Genomic DNA, 21,530 nt, shown 5'->3' with positions numbered 1-21,530 from the left:
AAGCATGTAAATCGTGCTGGGACCAACGAGCTGGCTCACCCGGTGAAGGCTCTTGCCGCCAATCCTGACAACCTGAGTTTGCTCCCCAGGAACCCTCAGGATGGAAGGAGAAAACTGACCCCTTGAAGTGGTCCTCTGACTTCCACCCTTGTGCCCTGGCTCAGAACTCGCGTGAGCACACACATACGCGCACTAAAGATCACGCTGGCTTCTCTGGGAGAAATGTACATGGCTAACTTCCAGTTGTCAAAAGAAACCTCCCAGACCCAGAGGGGACGCTCTAGCCGCCGGGCCAGCTCCGTAAAGTCTGGCTCTTCTCTTGCTCTTTCCGGAAGGCCTGCGCTTCCGGGAGCGGCCGCGGCGCCCGAGCCGTCCTCTCTACCCGCCGCGTCTCTGTGGTCGCTGGAGTCCCTCCCCTTTCCTCCCGGGGCGGGGCCCCGAGCGCGGCGGACTCTGCCCGGGCTGGACTCCGGGCTAGCTCGGCGGGCTCTCTGCTCGCATCCCGGGCTATGGCGGTCCCAGGGCCCACAGCCCGAGCTGGCGCCAGGTGAGCAGGGCTAGTGAGGACGGCCGGGTTGGTGGGGACGCCCTGCCTGGCTGGGCAGTGGGGAAGAGGCTGCTGCCCCCGCCGGGTCCTCTCTGGCAACTGTCCTTGGAGTTCTCGGCGCTCTTGGGAACCCCGGCTTCCCAGAATGGAGTTGACGTTCTTGGTATAGCAGACACCCCTCCTCTGGTATCTTTCTCCCGGGGTTCGCATTCTCAATCCCAATCCGCATCTCGGACATCCACACACCCCCCACCCTCCCCACACACACCCCGAGTATTAATTTTTTTTAGACGCCCTCACTTAAATTGTCATGTTACGTTAAATATATCTATTGATTTTGAATTCATGTAAGTAATAGCTTGTGATTTGGGTTTGTTGTTGTTTGTTCGTTTTGTTTTTCAAGACAGGGTTTCTCTGTGTAAAAGCTCTGGCTATCCTGGAATTCACTTTGTAGACCAGACTGGCCTGGAACTCACAGAGATCCATCTGCCTCTGCCTCCCGAGTGCTGGGATTGAAGGTGTGCTCCACCATCGTCCGGCTTACATGTTGTGATTTTTAAAACAGAAAAAAAAAAAAGAAAGAAAGAAAGAAAGAGAGAAAGAGAGAAAGGAAAAGAAAAGAAAAAAAAAAAAAACACCAAAAACTTAAAACTGAGCTTTGGGTTTTGAGGTCATTTGTGCAATAAGAGTTTTCACTCCTGAATGTTACCTGCTATCACCCTTATTACTAAGATTATTTTACCCATTTCCCTAGTAATGGGCACCTAGATTATTTCCAATACTTAAAACACCACAAAATATACTGCAATGAATATTGCGGCAGTTGTCTTTTGGTAGATATTGCTGATTTTTCTCTGGGCTATCCACCTGCAAATAAGATGCTGAGCCATACTTAATTCCACACACAAGGTTGCTCTTTGGAGTGGTCACAAGTAGTATATACTTGCTGACAGCAGTATTTCCCTTATTTCCATTCCCAATAATTGGTATTGTTTAGTTTTTTTTTTGTTTGTTTCTAATATGTATCAGTCTGATGTGTGTAAGATAGTGTTCTATTATGCTAGCCTTGTTTTTGTTTTATTAGTGTGTGTGTGTGTGTGTGTGTGTGTGTGTGTGTGTGTGTGTGACACATGTATGGAAGTCAGGGAGCAACTTTTAGGAGTTGGTTCTTTCTTTCCACACTGGGATCTGGGGATGGAATTCAGGTCTTAAAGACAAACACTTTTACTGACTGAGCCATCTTGTCAACCACATTGTGCTGATTTAATCCAGGTATTTGGCTGATGGCTTGCTCCTTTCATAGACTATTTATCTACTTTCCCTACTTTCCTATGAAATATCCCGACTTGCAAAATTCCATGCATACTCCAGACTGTAATTCCTTACAACTTTCATTCCGTAAATGCCTTCTCTCGTTTAACCAAAGTCTGTAGTACTGTGTTGAGTAAAAATACTTCATTATAAATTAAGCCCATCAGTTTTACCTTGTGTTGCTTGTAGATTTGGGGTCTTATTTGAGAAATGTCTTCCTACTCCATCATTGATAAGGTATCTTCATTAAAATATCTTTTTTGTTACATTTGCTTCTATTAGGTTAGTAGTATCACTTTTTGCACTGATATCCATCTAGCTATCATATTCAGTATCCATAAGCCACTTTTCGTGTGGAGCCTGGACCCTCAGTAAATAACGAGGCTCAGCCCCATACCTCCTGTAAGGCTGGACTGTCCTGAGCCTTCTCTCCATGTCTGGCTTCTGCAGGCCCAAGTTAGATCTGCAACTTGTTCAGCGGTTCCTGAGGATACAGAAGGTTTTCTTCCCTTCTTGGTCATCACAGAATGTCTTAATGTTCATGACGCTCTTGTGTGTGACCCTCTTGGGTGAGTGAATGGGCTGTGGGGGATGGGAAAGAGCCTGGGTTTAGGATTCCTTTCCCTGTCTCTGGCAGGAGGACATGTCTTTCCTTTCCCCTGTGATTTCTGGCCCCTCTCCCTCCCCACAGAGCAACTGGTGATCTACCAAGTTGGCCTGATCCCCAGTCAGTATTATGGGGTCTTGGGAAACAAAGACCTGGATGGATTTAAGGGACTGACCCTGCTGGCTGTGGCACTCATTGTTCTCAACTCCACCGTAAGGACTCTCTCCCTTTTCCCATGGTCCCTCTTCTCCAGTCTAGTGCAGTGCCTGGTGGGACTTAGTGTTCAGGAAGCAGGAACCAAGCTCTGAGTGTGTTTCTGCCCCTTTCTGGGAACTAGAGCTAGGTTTCCTTGCAGGTCAGAACCTGAGGCAGGGCCTTGATCTTGCTATTGGCCTACTTGGGATGAACGTTCTGGTTTAGCATTCCGTAGAAACAGTCAAGGTCCCTTCCCATGCCAGAAGTCTCTCATTTCAGGGAGCTCGGACCCGGGTCTGCAGCCGGAGAGCTAGCTGCTCCTTCTCTGGCAGCTGAGGCTGTGACCCATACCTCCAACCTTCCACCTGCTGCTTTCTCCTCCGGAGCTGCCTCCCACGACTTGAGTTGGCAACACCACCCTGCCTGTTTTTTCAGGACACCTTTATTGGCACTCTCTTGTCTTCCTCAGCTTTCTTTTTGTCTCCTAATTCAAATCCAACCCCTTCTCCGTCTGCACTTCCTCTCCGAGTTCACAGCTGCTCCCACACTCCTTACACCCTTGCTCATCTGCTCGCTGGCTGGATTGTGAACTTGTCAGTTTCCCTAGTGCTTAGCGTGAGGCTCTTCAGAAGTGGCAGGCGATGGAACAAGGCTCTACCAAGACCCAGCCTGATGCCCTCTGTCAGGCTGGACCAGCAGTTTCTTGTCCTCAGGGGGCCATTTGGGTGTGCTTTCAGTCAGTAAGACCTAAGACATGTGGAGGCCTCTCCCATCTTGGGGACAGAGGGGGTAAATCATAAATGGAGCAGACCATACGGTTTCCCGTCTCCAGCTGCACCCCTGCTCAGTGTGAGACATGCACTGCAGAAAGGGGCTTGAGGGGCCTGCCTTTGGTAAGCTCGTTGAGATTTGTTGAAGGACTAGGCATGTGAGGAGCGAATGGGGAAGGGAAGTCTCGTGACTTGAAGCCTTACAAGGGAACTGTGCAGAAGTGATCCGAGTGGATTCCGCCTTATCAGCAGAAGCTCCTGCCGCCGGCTCTGAGCTTTGAGCCTAGACTTGCAGGAAGCCATCCTTTCCTCCCCTCCCTTTGCCCTGCCCTCCTACCCCCCACCCCATGAACAGTTGAAGAGCTTTGACCAGTTCACCTGCAACCTGCTGTACGTGAGCTGGAGGAAGGACCTCACCGAACACCTGCACAACCTGTACTTCCGGGCCCGAGTGTACTACACCCTGAACGTGCTGCGGGATGACATCGATAATCCGTAGGCACCCCTCCTCTGTCTTTGCTGCCTCCTGAGTGTCCCAGGCAACTAGCTTAGGCCTGCAGACTCCTGGCCACGCTCACCTGCAGGAGGCTGGTGTGGCTGCCCCGAGCTGCGTAGGGAGGGTGTTCTGCAGAGAGACTGTGGGGCCGAGAATAGGGTGCTAAAAGGAAGCGATTAGGAGCAATTCCCTTTAGGCCGTTTGATATATTGAGTTGAAGCAAGTAAAGAAAGCATCCTTGCCAGGAAACAAGTTCTTGGATGTGCAGCCATGGAGGGCTGTCTGGGATTCGGGTCCCCATTCGGTCCCCTCCTTGCCTCTAGCTCTTAGGTTCAGTAAGCCCACCTTCATCTGTACAGAGACAATCATAATGGTTCCTGTCTCAAGGACGTAGTGAGGGTGAACTAAGACCCAACATCAAGTGTTTCCCTGTACACTGTAATTTTAGAGGTGAGGGATTGCGAGCGGCCTGTCCCGGCTCATGTCTCTCGCTGGGAATTGGAGTCGGTGTGGCCCCAGTGGTGAGATGAGACCTGTGGGATCACCCCTCACACTTAGGCCTTCTCCACTCACCATGTCACAGCAGGTGCTGCCAGCCCCGGGGTGACTTTTGCTCATCTCAGGCTGAGCTTCCCAGTGAAGGGCCTGAGAAGATGGCCTCTTCATGATGACTCAGCCCTGGTGATGCTGTCACAACCAGACCCTGACCTGGAGTAACCTCAGGTCCATAGAGAGATACGGGAGGATTGAGATTAAGGAGACCATGTTCCCAACCAGGCAAGAAGACAACTCTACCCTCAGATTTTCCTTGGATCTTCTGATGGCTTTTCTTCCCCCTCCCCTGTAGGGTAAATTGAGACAGCTGTCTAGAAGCCTGGCTAGAGTCTAAGGATTATTTGGGTCCAGCTAAGTCAGGGTTAGAAGTGGAGGTTCGCAGCTCGCTGGGCTCAGCTCTCTGTCCTTGGCTGTAGGGACCAGCGCATCAGCCAGGATGTGGAGCGGTTCTGCCGGCAACTCAGCAGCATGACCAGCAAGCTGATCATCTCCCCCTTCACTCTGGCCTACTACACATACCAGTGCTTCCAAAGGTGCAGCCTCCCCCTCCAGGGGCCCTCCTCCCCAGCCTGGTGTTGTTTACCCAGAGCCTCCCACACCCAGGGCAGGGCAGGGTCCAAGGGAGGCTCATCTTTCCCACCAGCACCCCAGGGAGCCTTCCTAGCTCACGTGCTCATGACCCTGGCTCCATAGCTTTAGGTGTCAGATGTCCTGGTGATGCAGAGATCCAACAGGGGCTACCTAGGAGAGATGAGGCAGGAAGGAAGTCCGCAGTGCTCCCTGCAGGTGTGGCACCCCACATCCTCTCTCTTCCTCCCTTTCTCTCTGCCTTTCAGCACAGGCTGGCTTGGGCCCGTGAGCATCTTTGGATACTTCATCCTGGGAACTATAGTGAACAAAACTTTGATGGGACCCATCGTGACGAAGCTGGTGCAGCAGGAGAAGCTGGAGGGGGATTTTCGGTGTGTCTTCTTGGTTGATTAAGGGGCAAGGAGACTGCTGTACCAGCCACTACCCATGCATAATCTCATGGGGGTCATGGGTGTCATATGCCTCTTGAGATTTCCATTCTCTGTCTCTGAAGTGAACGATGTACTTGTCCACTGAGAGAACTGTGAGAATTAAGGACATCATACATGTGAAGCAGTAAGAAAGGTGTGGGTTGGCTATCACCGGCATCTTCTGGGGGCCTTCTCATAAGTTCTTGGTCTAATTACCCAGTCTGTTGGGCCAGCAGCTGATCTACAGCTTGCCCCTGCCCTGGGCTGCTTGCTTTGGTTAAGCTAGGCCTCGGGGAGAAGGTCCGTCGGCAAGACTACACTTGTCCCATCCCAGAACGCTGAAGTCAGCACAGAGCTGAGGTCAGCGATGTTCGTACGGCTCCTGCAGCTCCACCCAAGACCCAGGGTTTTCACCCTTGGGACAGTCCACCCAAGACCCAGGGGTTTTCACCCTTGGGACAGTCCAGGGACAGGCAGCCACAGTGTCGAGGTGGAGCCGGATTCAGTTGTGTGGGAGTGGGCTTCCTCTCCATCCAGGGCTCCCTGCCTCAGCACAAATTTCCCTTCTGTCTGCCCAGGTTCAAGCACATGCAGATTCGAGTGAATGCCGAGCCTGCAGCTTTCTACAGGTGAGTCTAGGGGAGGAAGTCCCCTCCTCCCCACAGTTAGTGTTAGGATAAGAAAGATAAAAGCCACAACCTTCCTGGCACCTTCGAGCTTCTCATACTTAGTGACCCTCTCCCCAGCCTTCTCCCTGTGCTCCGGCACAGTGCTGCTTCTGGAGCTGGTGGCCTAACATGGGGTCTAGAATAGCCAAGGAATAAAGAGTGGGTGGCTTCAGGTACTGTTTTTGTCTCTTTTCCTGTCTGTGGAATGGCTTCCTTTTGTCTCTGCAGCGTGGGGGGGGGGGGGGGGGGGGATAGTGTTTTCACAGAAGGTCACATCTGCTTCCCCCACTTGTTGGAGCCACGGGCCTGGTGTCTTGCTGGGTGTCGTGAAGTCCCTGCCCTCCCGGAGCAGGGCAGGCCCTGGTGGCGGTGTTCGGGCTGGTGGCATAGGCTGTGTTTAAGAAGTTGAATTAGCCCCTGGATCACCTGTGCATGGCGTGGATTTAATAGCTCCTTTGCTCTCGGGCAGTCTCAACTGCAGTAGGCAGTCACCTCTGCTTGGGGACTCCAGGAACACTAAGAATCTGAGATGAGCCAGGAGGACATGGCGGCTCACACCTTTAATCCAGTACTCAGAAGCAGGTAGCCCTCCGTGAGTTGAAGGCCAGCCAGAGGTGCATAGTGAGACTCTGTCAAAGAAAAGGAGCCTAAACTGGCTTCTGATGGTGCATCTGCTTTGGATCCTGCAGCTTCTGCTGGTGAGATCTGACAGGGTAGCTCATGGGTTCTGCTGACTCTGCAACATTCAAAACTCCCCCTTCTTCCCTCCAACTTTTCTTTTGGATTTTTTTCTGCCTGTGTTTGAAGCCTTAAGTTACCTCCCTGGGCAGCTGCCCTAGACTCCCTTAGTGGACACACCTGTTTGTTGCCATATCCTGAGGACACACTTGACATTCTATATTCCTAGTGGCAGGGCCACCTGTCATCCACTGCAAGTTTCTTAAAAGAAAGGAAAGGGGGTTGGGGATTTAGCTCAGTGGTAGAGGGCTTGCCTAGCAAGCGCAAGGCCCTGGGTTCGGTCCTCATCTCAAAAAAAAGAAAGGAAAGGAACTGTTTGTTCCATTGCATTGGCTGACTGCCAGCATGGAGTCTGGTGTGTAGTGACTGCTCCGTTTCATTTGCTTAATCATAGTAGCTCTTGAGGTTGGCGGTGTAGCTCAGTAGTAGAACACTTACCTAGCATGAACACTCCTGAGTTCTAGCCCCTGCACTGTAATAGTAACAATAATAATTAGTAATAATAACAACAACAATACTAATAGCTCTTATTTACTCAGGGTCCCTCATGTGCATGGTACTTTATATTCAGAAAATCTAGGGCTAGAGATGTAGATCAGCTGGCAGAGTGCTTGCCTGGCATGCCTGAGTCCCTGGGTTGAATCCCTAGCACCACATAAACTAGGTGTGGTAGCACATGGCTATAGTCCTACCATTCAGGAGGTAGAGGCAGGCAGTAATTCAAGATCATTCTGGCTACATAGCATGTTAAGGACTGGCCTGGATGCATGAGAGTGTGTATCAAAAAAGAAAAAAAAAAGGGGTTGGGGATTTAGCTCAGTGGTAGAGTGTTTGCCTAGCAAGCGCAAGGCCCTGGTTCGATCCTCAGCTCTGGAAAAAAAAAAAAATCAACAGAACCCTTTTTTTTATTCAATTGCTTTGAATTTTTTAATTTTATTTTTTAATTTTTATTTACTTTATTCATGTGTGTGTGTGTGTGCGCGCGCGCACACGCGTTGGTGTCATTAGGGCCCAGAAGTAGGCAGTTGTGAGCTGCCTCGTGTGGGTGCTGAGATTGGACTGGTACCCTCTGGAAGAGCAAGAATGCTCTTAACCACTGAGCCAGGCCTCCAGCCCCCTACTGCCTCCCTATATAGCCCTGGCTGTCCTGGAACTCTCTCTGTAAACAGGGTGGCCTTGAGCTCACAGAGATCTGCTTCCCAAGTGCTGGAATTACAGGCGTGCACCACTACGCTAGGCTAAAGTTTTTAAGATTTACTTATTTTATGTATACTATGAGTGCTTTGCGTTCATGTACATCTGCACCATGAGTGCACCTGGTGCCTGCTGAGGTCAGAAGAGGCAGTCAGGTCCCCTGAAACTGGAGTTACAAACAGTTGTGAGCTGCCATGTGCATGCTGGGAATTGAACCCAGGTCCTTTATAAGGGCAAAAGCGCTGAGCCTTCTCTTTAGCACCCCTCAACAGAACTCTGAGATCACGATCTAACTTACTATGTAGATGTCACTACAGCTTTAAAGTAAGGAACAAGTGTTAAGTAACTGATTTTAGTAGACACCAGCCAGAGTTTTGGATCAGAACCAGGTCTGGCCAACTTCAGAGTTTATGACCACAGACTCGGTCATGGGGCTCAAGCTGTGGGTAGGTGCTCATGGAAAAAAAATGTCTGAAGCTTAGATCGTTTGCATAGGCTTGGTCTCTAAAGGAGGCCATGGTGGCAGTGATGGTGCCCCAGCCTTGCTGAGCCCCGGCAGGTCCTATAGACACCTTCTTTTCCCCCAGAGCTGGACTCGTAGAGCACATGAGGACGGACCGCAGGCTGCAGAGACTCCTTCAAACCCAGAGAGAGCTGATGTCCAGGGAGCTCTGGCTGTACAGTAGGCAGAGGGGCTCTGGGAGGTGGGACCCCAGGATGGGGATGGTGCAATTATCACTTCACTTGCATCCCACCCTACTGTCTGCCTGCCCTGGTCAGGGATCCATTTATTGAAAGGATTAAGGGGGGCGGGGTGCCACTGCCTTTGCTGTGGGTATCCTAGGGGAATGGAGATCTGGAGGAAGTGTGACCTTCCTTGGCTTCCAGCCTGAGTTGTGTTCCCCGCAGAAGACATGAGTGTCTCCTGGGTCTCACGAAATCTGTTTCCTGCAGTTGGTATCAACACCTTTGATTATCTGGGCAGCATTCTGAGTTACGTCGTCATCGCCATCCCTATCTTCAGTGGGATCTATGGAGACCTGAGCCCCACAGAGCTCAGCACCCTGGTCAGCAAGGTGAGGAGGACCCTTCTGATAAACCCGTACCCTGTGGCCAGTGCCTGGGGCCTGCACTGACTGCTCTGTGTCCTGACCAGAATGCCTTTGTGTGCATCTACCTCATCAATTGCTTCACCCAGCTCATTGACCTGTCCACCACATTCTCCGATGTTGCCGGTTACACGCACAGGTGAGCAGAGTGTGCGCCGTTAGAAAATGCCCAGAGGGAAAAGGACAGGAATCCCACCGTGTGTTAGTGGGCGTGAGACAGGAAGGAGCTTCCCCTTCACCTGGCATCTGGATCCTGACTTAGTTCTTCCTTCCTTTCCCAGGATTGGAGAGCTTCAGGAGGCCCTGCTGGACATGTCCCAACAATCACAAGACTGTGAGAGCCTAGGCGAGAGTGAGTGGGATTTGAACAAGTGAGTACCAAGCTGTAGTGCAGGTGGAAGAACGCAGTCATCAGCAGCTGGTTTTACCGTGGAGCCCCTCCCGCTGGGCAGCAGAGTTAGAAGGAGTGGGTGGAAGTAGTCTCCATGTTGTATCAAGTGCATTATTGGTGTGCACTGTCGGCTGACACCTTTGTTCTGGTACCCGTTGTATAGATTGACATTATTCTCCAGCAGGAAAAAGCAGATGCCTGGCACCATAACACGAAAAGCTAGGCATGGTGGCTTACACTTTTTTTATTGTTGTTGTTGTTTTTGTTTTTGTTTTTTCGGAGCTGAAGACCGAACCCAGGGCCTTGCACTTGCTAGGCAGACACTCTACCACTGAGCTAAATCCCCAACCCCTGGCTTACACTTTTAATCTCATTACTTAGAAGGCTGAGGTAGGATTGTTTTGAGTTTAAGGCCACCCTGAACTACATGAAGAGACCCTGCCTAAATAAAATACATATTATTTTATTAATTTATCAATAAAAATTATATAAAATAAATAAATAAAAAAGAAAGAAAAGAGGGGTTAGGAGATGTCTCAGTGGGTAAAGTGCTTGAGGATCAGCCGGGCGGTGGTGGCATACGCCTTTAATCCCAGCACTTGAGAGACAGAGGCAGGTGGATCTCCGTGAGTCGAGGCCAGCCTGGTCTACAGAGTGAGTTCTAGGAAAGGCGCAAAGCTACACACAGAAACCCTGTCTCAAAAAACAAACAAACAAACAAAAAAAAGTGCTTGAGGATCTGAGTTTGAGTCTCTAGCAACCACACAGAAGGCAGGTATGGCAGCGTGTGCCTATAGTACTAGAGCAGGGTGGTTGGGAACAGGCGGATCTCAAGGGTTCAATATCTAGTCAGCCTTGGCAAACAGTGAGCTCCAGGTTTGGTGAGAGATTGTCTCAAAGAAGGAACACATGTGAAATGACATGTGTATCACTTGTGCTTACACACATGTGCACAAACTTGCACACACCACACAGGACAAAAGTAATATTTTGTTTTTTAAAAAGAGAACAAGGGTCTGAATAATGCCCTCCTTACCTCTTCTTTCCACTGAGTCCACCACTGCCCCCACCACTGTCCCTTTCTAAGGTCCCCCTGGTTTCATGCCTCCCTCAGACCCAGAGATATCTCTTTTCATATATGTCTGGCTTCCCTGTTTCATCTCACGGGCAAATTACTTGACTGTTCTGTGTAGCTGGAGTTTTCTCTAGTCCTGCTTGGCTCACAGTCAGGACAAATTTCTCTCACCTGCCAGTCCCACAGCCGCTCAGACCCAGAGACTTATATTGCTTACAAACTGTATGGCCGTGGCAGGGTTCTTGTTATCTAGTTCTTCTATCTTAAATTAACCCATTTCTCTTAATCTATACTTTGCCACATGGCTCGTGGTTTACCGGTACCTTTCATCTCGCTTGTCATGGCGGCAGCTGGCAGTGTCTCTCTGCCTCAGCCTTCCACTTCCCAGAATTCTCTTCTCTGTTTGTCCCACCTATACTTCCTGCCTGGCTACTGGCCAATCAGTGTTTTATTTATTAACCAATCAGAGCGACACATTTGACATACAGACCATCCCACAGCAGTTCTGAGTATCATTTCCTTTATCTCTGAAAAGGATACTAATGAAATCTTTCTCAGAAGTAAAGATTAGATATCATCCTTGGAAAGTGCTTGGACAGTGGCCACCCAGTAAGATTCCAAAAATGGAAATATGCCTAAGTGTGACCCATGCCTTCAATCCTAGGACATGGGAAGCACAGGATCTCTGAGTTGGAGGCCACCCTGGTCCACATAGCAAGTTCCAGGATGTCTTGGGCTACACACACGACAACAAAAAAGACAAACAACAGCCCCACTAATACTAGAATGAAGCTGTGCAGCCATGGGCAAGTCACTTGGCCATCTGAGTGGGTTTTCTCTGTCTGCCAAGCAGAGCAGCACTTACCGTTCATGGGTGCCAAGACTGATTAAGATCAGTCGTGTAGGGCTGTCACAGTGGGTCACAGGTTAGTGCTCCTGCTCCATGTCCATGCTTATTCCTAGGTCTCTATGACATTCTACCACAGACTGGCTTAGGTGACAGTTCTACAAACAAGAAATTCAAGGTCTAGGTTAGAGTGGGTGGGTTCGGTTTCTCCCGAGACATCATTCCTTGGCTCACGGAGGGTTACTTACACGTTTATTGTCATTTGGCCTCTTGGTATGCCCTATCCCCGGGGTCCAGCTAGCAGCCTCAACTCCACATGCCTTTACACCCTGAGGTGTGGGGACTGAGACATCAGTGTCTTGGGTTTGAAGGCCCCCCAGGGACAAAGGTGATACCTCTAGGCCAAGCATGTCCCTGGTACCACTCACATGGCCTGTCTTTCCACCTCCCTTTGCTGCCCTAGGGCACCAGGGTGGCCGATTGCAGAGCCATCAGACACAGCTTTTCTGCTTGATCGGGTTTCCATCAAGGCCCCCTCCTCTGACAAGCCCCTGATCAAGGACCTGAGCTTGAAGATCTGCGAGGGCCAGAGCCTGCTCATCACAGGCAACACAGGCACCGGCAAGACCTCCCTGCTGCGGGTGCTGGGAGGCCTGTGGGAGATCATGAAGGGTGAGCCAGCCCTCCCGCCCCCCCATGTAGCCGTGGCCCTGGTGGGCAGTGTGGTGGGAAGCGGGTGAGGGGAGAGAAAAGGCAGGTACCTTCTCTGTGAGGTCTCCCAATGGAGGCTTCTGTGGGCTCTGCAGGCTCAGTGCAGATGCTGGCTGATTTTGGGCCCCACGGGGTGCTGTTCCTGCCACAGAAGCCATTCTTCACTGATGGGACACTTCGGGAGCAGGTCAGCAGGGCCGGGGTCCACTCCTCCAACCTCATGCCGTCCACTTGAATCTAGGGCTTCTAACAGTGGGCCAGGCCTCAGGCCCTAGGAGGCTAGGGCCAATAAAATGTTCATGCCTGGGAGCCCCCAGCTTCTGAGAACATACTACGCAGTATTTATGGACCGAACCCAGAGTCGCTTCCTAGGGTGTTTAGCCAGTTACCCCATTTGTTTGTTGGCCATTAGTGTGTGCCCTCGGGAGGCTCCAAGACTCTTGCCTCCCAAACACAGTTCCGAAGCCTACTGTTGCCCCACTGGCTGCACTGTGGCTCCCCTGCTGGACCCTCTGCGTAGGTGGGGGGGAGTCTGGCTTCTGTGGGTGGTTCCTAGGAGTGCTAAGGGGTGGGACTGAGTTCGGTCTCTCATCACCTGTCCTAGCAGAGATGTTCTTGTTTCAGGTGATCTATCCCCTGAAGGAGATCTACCCTGACTCAGGTGAGCTGTCCCTCCTCATCACTGTTGTCCCCGCTCGGCCTGACTGGCCTCCCCTGTGCCTGAAGGGTGTCTAGTCAGGCTGTTGGTTTCAGGTTGGGTCTTATCCTTTATCTGCTCCCTATTTTGGGGTCCTCTTCTTGTCTGGTCTTCCTTTCCTGAGGAGAGACACCCATCGGAGGAGGGAAGTGAATATTCCCTTCACAGGCCCTTCTGCCATGAGGTTTGTCCTGGGGAGTCTGCCCCTGCTGTGATGCGTGACCTCCATTCTGGCCGGTCTGAGGCCCCCGTGTGCTGAGGAAGCCTCTGTTTTTCAGGCTCTGCTGATGATGAGAGGATCATGAGGTTCTTGGAGTTGGCAGGCCTGGTGAGTGGGGCGGGGCTCTGAGGACTCAAGGCCACAGGTCGCTCCTGGCCAGTAGAGCCATCGACGTTTCTGGGAAAGACTGGGGTAAACAGTGGGAGTGCATGTTGGGAATAGGAGCTGTGGACAGGGCACAGGCAGTCAGGAGCTGTGCTCTTGCTCTCCACAGAGATATTATTTTCATTCCTGGTGTGTGTGTGTGTGTGTGTGTGTGTGTGTGTGTGTGTGTGTGTGTGTGTTAGATGTGTGAATGTGCATGCCACATTGTTCATGTGGAGGTCAGAGGACAACTTTGAACTCAGGTCTCTCCGTCTAGCTTTGTGTGGGTTCCAGGCATGGGATTCAGGCAGGCTGGTGTGGCAAGCACTCAACCCACTGAGCTTTCTCACCTCTGTGGAAAATTTTAAAACAATAACAAAGCTGATGGAATCTGTCTGCTTTTTCTTGTCCCCATACTCTAGCCAGCCTGGAATATAAGTGATGACACCCACCGTGGCATACCACTGTGGTGTCCATCTCACAGACATTTGGGGGGGGGACACCCGCTGTGGTATACCACTGTGGTGTCCATCTCACAGACATTTGGGGGTGGGACACCCACCATGGCATACCACTGTGGTGTCCGTCTCACAGACATTTGGGGGGGGACACCCGCTGTGGTATACCACTGTGGTGTCCATCTCACAGACATTTGGGGGTGGGACACCCACCATGGCATACCACTGTGGTGTCCGTCTCACAGACATTTGGGGGGGGACACCCGCTGTGGTATACCACTGTGGTGTCCGTCTCACAGACATTTGGGGGGGGGACACCCGCTGTGGTATACCACTGTGGTGTCCATCTCACAGACATTTGGGGGGGGACACCCGCTGTGGTATACCACTGTGGTGTCCGTCTCACAGACATTTGGGGGGGAGGGGAACTAGGACTGCAGAAAACAGGGTTGCACCTTGTGTAGACTTTGTGTCCTCTGTCTGTTACAGTCCAGCTTGGTGGCGAGGACAGGAGGTCTGGACCAGCAGGTGGATTGGAACTGGTAAGGATGAGCTATTTCAGCAGTTCCTCCATGAAGACATGGGTCCCAGCTGCCCTGTAAAGGGCTAGAATGGCTCCTGACCCCAACAGCCGGGTGTCGGGCTGGTCCGCCAGTTGGGGATCTGTACGTTGGGTGTGGTTTGGGCCTCACCTGTCATGTGGCTAAGCGGGAGGGCCTCTGTCCTGGAGCCAACCTCTGCAGTCACCTTGCTTCCTTCAAGACCTGTTCTCTGAAAAAGTCCAGCTGTCACCTCTTCAAGGGCTCACTTGTCATTTCCCAGGTATGATGTCCTGTCCCCAGGGGAGATGCAAAGACTGTCCTTCGCTCGTCTCTTCTACCTACAGCCAAAGTATGCAGGTGAGGTCACCCCGTGGGTGCACGTGCCCAGTGCTACGTGTGTTCACACCCACCTCTGCACACCTGTGCATGGCTAGGCATCCCCGTATCCCTTACCTGTGGTGAGCTGGGCACTTTGGCCTACTCCTGAGAATGGAAATACCCATTGTTAAGCTTCCCGCCATGGCAGCCTCAGTTAGAGGGGTTGGGATTATAGTTCTTTGGGATTCTTCCACAGATGAGTGGACATCCCCCCCGAGCTGTGCCTGGTGGGGGCATGTACATGTGGCAGATATGGACGTCTTGGATCGCACGGTCTTGGGGCACAGTGTTATTTATCTGTAGGCAGCTGAGAGACCCAGGCAGTGCTCACCCCAGGTGAATATGGGTGGGACAGTGATGGAGAGGGCAAGGGCAGGTCTGTGATCCCTTTCCACCAAATCTGCTGCCAGTGCTTGACGAAGCCACCAGTGCGCTGACAGAGGAAGTGGAGAGTGAGCTCTATCGCATTGGCCAGCAACTGGGGATGACATTTGTCAGCGTGGGCCACCGGCCCAGCCTCGAGAAGGTACCCATGTCACGGGGACGGCCTGAGGAAGGTTGGGCCTGGCCAGGGCCCCTCAGATGAGGCGTCGGGCGGCAGAGGGAGCGGGGTGACTGCTCTGGCAGCCGACTGACCTCAGTGGGGTAATGAATGGTCTCTTGCAGTTTCACTCCTGGGTTCTGAAACTCTGTGGAGGAGGAAGGTGGGAACTGACCAGAATCAAAATGGAGTGAAGCCAGACATGGATACGCCAGGACAGCCAAGCCCTGGGCAGGCCTGCAGTGCCCGGAGCAGACAAGCAGGGCTGATGGGACAGGGAGGAGCCTCCCATTCACCCTAGCAGCCGCAGGCCCTGCCCAGGGTTGGCCCTGCAGGGAACGCTGAGGTCTCCCCAACACTCCCCCGTGATTTTTCACAAATTACTTCAGATGATGTTTGCTGAAGAGAAGCTGAACGAACTGAGAAGTGAGGGTCGGATTGAGACAGCTATTCCACTCAAGAAAGCTGATTCCATTTCAGTGATAGATTTTTTAACTTTAACTAACCATTTGGATTTTATAAGTGTTTTTTAAAAAAAGAATAAGCATTAAAACCATGGCTTTTCTCTACTGTAGAGTGATCTTTTTGAGTGAGTCTCCAGATTTCCTTCACGGGTTGAAGGTACACTCTCCTGCCTCACACATGACTGTGTTTCCACTCAACCTGTCCGTCCCTCCACCAGACGTCTGGAGAGGACACAGTGTGACCAGTGCCTGGACCACTGACCCTTAGGACCCTTTGTCTCTGTTACCTTTGGTTTGGTTTGTTATTGGGAATTGAACCTACAGCCTAATGAATCTTAGGCAAGCGCTCTGTCACTGAACTACATCCCCACTGTCTTTATTACCTAACTCAGAAGAAAGTAGTACCTTTCCCCTTACCGGGTAAAATAAGGTTGATGGGTTTGTTTTGTTTCTGTTTCCCCCAACCCCCCCCCCCCCAAAAAAAAAAGCTGTATCATGGAACAAGAAAAAAATTAAGCCAAGTATGGTACTGTATACCTGTAATCTTAAAAGGATGGTGGCAGAGGCCGGAGGATCGTGAGTTGAGACTTGTCTGGGATATATAATAAGACCCCTCAAGTTAAACAGACAAACCTCAAAAGCATAAAATAAAGTTATTGAACCCAAAGTCCTTTTTTTCCCTCCAGATTTCTGTATTCTGTGTGTATATATTTATGTATTGCTCCAGTGCTGAAGGATTAAAACTTAAAAAAAAATCTATTAAATTTTTTTCATACAATATATTTTGATCTCCTTCTTGAGCCTCTCCATTTTTTTTTTTTTTTTTTTTTTTTGTTGTTGTTGTTTTTCGTGAGGTAGGATTTCTCTGTGTAGCCCTGGCTGTCCTAGAACTCAGTCTATAGACCAGGCTGGCCTCAAACTCACAGAGATCCACCTGCCTCTGCCTTCTGAGTGCTGGGATTAAAGGCGTGTGCCACCACCAAGCTTCTGTTTTTTGTTTGGTTTTTTTTTGAGACAGGGTCCCACTTTATAGCCTTGGCTAGTCTGGAATTCACTATTTAGACCAGTTCTAGATTTGAACTCAGAGATCTGCCCGCCTCTGCCTCCTGAGTGCTGGGATTAAAGGATTATGCCACCATGCCCAACTTGGATGGAACCTTTAAACCAAAGGGGGGAAAAAGCTTTGCTTGTGTGTGTGTGTGTGTGTGTGTGTGTGTGTGTGTGTGTGTGTGTTCATTCATGTTGTCATGGTCAGCTGACAACTTTCAGAAGTCCATTCTCTCCTTTCCTCATGTGAGCTTGAGCTTAACTGGTCAGCCTTGGGCGGCAGGCACCCATTTATCATCTTACTGGCCCAGAGGTGGACCCTTAGAGGTGATGAGTCCAGAGTGCATTGCCCTGCTGAATGCTCTGAGGCAGTCACAGTGTAGATGGGCTAACGGTAAAGGGGTGGGTCTGCTCCTTGCCCCTCTCTGTCTCCTTCCTTTTCCCCCCTCTCCTGGTGTCTCCTGCTTTGTTTCTGTTGCCTTACATACTGTGACCAGCAGGAAGCCCCTCTCCAGATACCCCTCTTCAACCTTAGCTTGGCCTGGGATAAACTATATTTTATAATTTATTATATTTTGTTATAATGTATTTTATAAAAATAAACTATTTCCTGTGGTATTCTTTTAGACCAGAGGTTCTCCACCTTCCTCATGCTGTGACCCTTTAATACAGTCCCTCATGGTGTGGTGACCCCAACCTAAAATTATTTTTGTTGCTACTTCGTAACTAACTTTGCCACTGTTGTGAATCGTAATGTACATATCTGTGTTTTTTGATGGTCTTAGGCGACCCTTGTGAAAGGGTCTTTGACCCCTATACAAAGGTCCTTCCATCCCAAAGGAGTTGGGAGCCATAGGCTGTAAACTACTGTCCCAGAGCAACAGGAAATAGACTAACACACCAAATATCCCAAAACAAACTGATGGCCTTTTCCCTGGGAAGTCAAGCAATGCCACCCGCTGTCCAGTCAGCTGCCTGAGGTGGAATAAGCCCTGCCCCGTCCCCCTTTTTTGAGGGTTTCACTATGTAGTTCTGGCTGGCCTGAAACTCAAAGAGATCTGTCTGCCTTTTCTTCCTGTTGTGGGGATTAAAAGTGTGTCCTCCCACATCCGGCACAGAATAAGTCATTCTATTTTTTTTTTTTTAATTTTTGAAAAGATACATTGTAGACAAATCAATCAGCAAAACTCAAAATATACTCCAAGGCAGTATGAGTAGCTTAGTGCAGATCATTTCTCACTATCTCATCAGACTGTGGCAAGAGCCCTGTGAGGTGGTGTCATGGTAGATGATGAGTCTACCATCATCTGGAAAGGTACCATCTTTTTGGTCCACCCTGACATTCTTCCCATCTCCAGGCAACACTGTTTTCATGGAAGATTGTTACGGGAATCCCCAGATGAGGGAGGACTCTGTGCCTGGCTCAAAAGTCTCCATGTCCTCCATGCTGCTCTGCACCCCACCCACCCCTTCCCAAACCCACCCCTTCCCAAACCCACCCCTTCCCAAACCCACCCCTTCCCAGTGCTTTTACACACATGGAAACCATGTGCAGACTTACTGCTGAATGGTAGCACATTATGGGAACATGGGATAAGGGAGAGTAAGCTTCCCTTTCACCCTGGAGGCCACCATGATTACCTTGCTTAGCCACCCGCCCCCAGGCTTCAAGAGGTCCCAGGCAAGAGTAAGAGGAAGATGTCTTAGTTACCTTTCAATTGTTGTGAAGAGACACCACAACCAAAGCGACTTGTGGAAAAAAAGCATTTATTTCATTATATACACAGTGTTCTGTCTGCAGGCCAGAAGAGGGCGCCAGATCTCATTACAGATGGTTGTGAGCCACCCTGTGGTTGCTGGGAATTGAACTCTGAGCCATCTCTCCAGCCCCAAAAGAAAGCATTTAATTGGAGGCTTGCCTACAGTTTCAGAGGTCGAGTTTCATGGCGAGGAGCATGGCGGCAGGCAGGCATGGTGCTGGAACAGTAGCTGAGAGTTTACATCTGATCCACAAGCAGGAGGCAGACACACACACACACACACACACACACACACACACACACACACAGTGACTGACAAACAGATTGGGCCTGGACTTTTAAAACCTCATCGCCCACCCCCAGTGACACACCTCCTCCAACAAGGCCACACCTCCTTGAGAGAAAGACCCCAAGGCCACCGAGGGATAGGGGTGCAGGTGACATAGGAGGTTGGAGAGGCCTGCATGGAGTGGAGGCTAGGTCCCAGGGGTTACAGAGTCCAAGTCTCTCCTGTTCGTGTTTTCTCCAAGCCACAGGCCCTGGCTTCAAGAGCTCCCACTCCATCCCCCCACGCCATGGGCCACTCGCCCGCCCCCAGCCAGCCTCCTCCTCATCTATCCCTGCCAGGCCTGTGCAGCAGCTCCGACAGCCCTCATCAATCAGTCCTTCCTGCCCTTTTTATCACTCGGTTGCTCTTCCCAAGGCACGCAGTTTTCTGTGGGCAGCCAGTGGGGTTGTGTCCCTGGTGCCTTTTACCCCTTCCAGGAGTGGGGCTCCAGGGACTGCACCTGAGCAGTGACTCTCTTTGCTCTGCCCTGATTGGGCCTGCCCGTCTGCCCTTCCTGCCTAGCTTTTCTGCCATTGATTATCTGAAGACCAGTAGCCAGCCCCCTGCCTCCTTGTGATTCTTGGTAACCATCCCCTGCCTCTTCCCAGGTCCAGGGTGATTGTCTCTAAGAGGATCCCCCAAGCCTCTTGATTGTCCCAGCTGCCTGTCACCCAGATCTACCTAGGGGTGGAGCGGCCGCCAAGGGCTCAGAGCTTGGCATGGTGGTTTTGTGGGGCTTTCCCCAGCGTCCTCCATCCTTCCTTCCAAAGCTGTGAGAGCAGATAGTAGAGGGCAAGAGGTTCAACGGTGGAGCTCCGTGACCCAGACACCCCAGATGATCATGTCGCTGTGTTTTTTGTTCTGTGGCCCTTTATGCTTCTGAGACCTTAGTTCCTGTGTTATTTCACACTCACTTGTGAGGTTACTAGAATCGGTGTCTCTCTCCTGACTGTAACCTCCATGAGAACAGGCATTCGAGACTGCTCTGCCTGTTACTGCTGCCCAGCGCCTTGCCCGCTGATACACGCTGGAGGCCGATATGTGTTAGAGCTCGTACACGCTAGATACTCGATAAATCTCGTTAAGTTATTGATGAGTAAGTTATAGGTGGAACATTCATCCATCCATCCATCTATTCATTTAACAGTGGTTGAGCAGCAGCCCCTTTGATGGGGCCTGGGATAAAAGGATAAATCAGATGTAGGCTCTGCCCTTAGCGAAATCAATCTGGTGGGGAAGATAGACTTGCAAATTAAAAATTACACCGTGACAGGGGAAATGCCAGTGTGGTGCTGTGTACCAGGTGCTGTGACAGAGAGGAGGCCGTAAGCCCTGACTCACGGGAGAGGACTGGGGAGCGGCAGTATGCTTTCCTGGAGGGTTGGTGTGACTAGGAAAAGGGAAGGGCCTTCCTAGACTAAGGGGTGTAACTGCAGAAGAGACCTCCTTTGTACAGGGAGCCCCTCAGAGGCCCAGTTTTGTCCCTGCACCACAGAGGAGCCAGCGGGTTCCCATGCGTACCCTCAGGCTCCAGGATGAGGAGATCACATCTGGTGCTGATCCAGGTATGAAGAAGACTTCCCCTTCCTGTCATTCCACTTGATGGGCTGCCAGCAATCTCTCCTGCCAGGGAGGTCCACGACCTGAGCCAATTTAAATGATCTTATGAGATTTCTTGAGCCCAAATACCACCTGCTCACTGCACTCTCTCATCTTAGAATTCCACTCAAGATATCATCAAGTTGCGGGTCACAGCTGTCTGCAGGCAATTCCATGCACTTTCTGAGAGCTGTGCTTTCCTCACGCCTGTCGTCTGCTTTTAAAGATTGTGTGTGTCTCTCTCTGTGTGTGCCTGTGTATGTATGTGTCTGTGTGTGTGTGTGTGTGTGTGTGTGTGTGTGTATATCTGTGTGTGTATCTGTGTATGTGTTTGTGTGGTGTGTGTGTGTATCTGTGTGTTTGTGTGGTGTGTGTATATCTGTGTATGTGTTTGTGTTGTGTGTGTGTGTATCTGTGTATATGTTTGTGTTGTGTGTGTGTGTATCTGTGTGTTTGTGTGGTGTGTGTATATCTGTGTATGTGTTTGTGTTGTGTGTGTGTGTATCTGTGTATATGTTTGTGTGGTGTGTGTCTGTGTATCTGTATGTTTGTGTGGTGTGTGTGTGTATCTGTGTGGTGTGTGTGTGTGTGTGTGTGTGTGTGTGTGTATCTGTGTGGTGTGTGTGTGTGCTTGTACCTTTGGGCACAGAGGCCAGAAGAATGTCAAATACCTCAGAGCTGGAGTTACAGGCATGTTGCAGGGCATCTGGTTTGGTATGCAGGTAGTGGCACCTGAACTCTGGCCCTTAGAACTGAGCAGCACTTTCAATGGCCGAATCATCTCTGGCCCCCCTTCCTCTCTGTCAGGGACTCAGCATCATCTGATGCGTGTACCTTTCCTGTGTGCTGTTGTGTAGGTTGAAAGTGAGACATGCAAACACGCAGGTATGTACTAAATGAAGCCAGGCTATGGACTGTAGGTGACTCCAGAGAAACAGCCTTGAGCAGAAAGAAGTACCAGAGGGAAAAATAACATCTCCTTTCTGTGTGGGGACCAGCAGGGGCCTATAGGAGATGTAAATTGGGTTTGCAATGAAAAAGGGTCCCACAATACAGTAACAAATGTCACTCAGGTGTGGTATGAGATCAGCATTGAGAGACCCTACCAATTATTCCTTGAAGTCTGGATTAATTTGT

At 50.6% G+C, this 21,530-nt stretch overlaps 1 protein-coding gene across 4 annotated transcripts; it reads left to right on the top strand.

Annotated features, from left to right (window-relative positions):
- Nucleotides 1-368: 368 nt before the first annotated feature.
- Abcd4 (ATP binding cassette subfamily D member 4) lies at nt 369-15,765 on the top strand. Of its 4 annotated transcripts, XM_036205911.1 has the most exons (19): nt 369-547; nt 2,309-2,427; nt 2,550-2,677; nt 3,786-3,925; nt 4,898-5,014; nt 5,318-5,443; nt 6,061-6,111; nt 8,670-8,764; nt 9,037-9,158; nt 9,239-9,330; nt 9,473-9,562; nt 11,968-12,176; nt 12,311-12,402; nt 12,840-12,876; nt 13,191-13,240; nt 14,224-14,276; nt 14,557-14,633; nt 15,065-15,180; nt 15,321-15,765. In XM_036205911.1, the coding sequence occupies exons 1-19, from the start codon at nt 510-512 to the stop codon at nt 15,387-15,389; spliced, it is 1,821 nt and encodes a 606-aa protein (XP_036061804.1). In that variant the 5' UTR covers nt 369-509; the 3' UTR covers nt 15,390-15,765. The 4 variants fall into 4 exon arrangements, with proteins under 4 accessions (XP_036061804.1, XP_036061807.1, XP_036061806.1 ...); XM_036205914.1 differs by lacking the exon at nt 2,550-2,677 and having other exon boundaries at nt 510-547; XM_036205913.1 differs by lacking the exons at nt 369-547; nt 2,309-2,427 and having other exon boundaries at nt 2,618-2,677; nt 2,940-3,925.
- Nucleotides 15,766-21,530: the final 5,765 nt, after the last annotated feature.

This window comes from Onychomys torridus, chromosome 14 (genome assembly GCF_903995425.1).
Source record: "Onychomys torridus chromosome 14, mOncTor1.1, whole genome shotgun sequence".
Lineage (NCBI taxonomy): Eukaryota > Metazoa > Chordata > Mammalia > Rodentia > Cricetidae > Onychomys > Onychomys torridus.
This window is presented reverse-complemented; position numbering and strand designations above follow the sequence as displayed.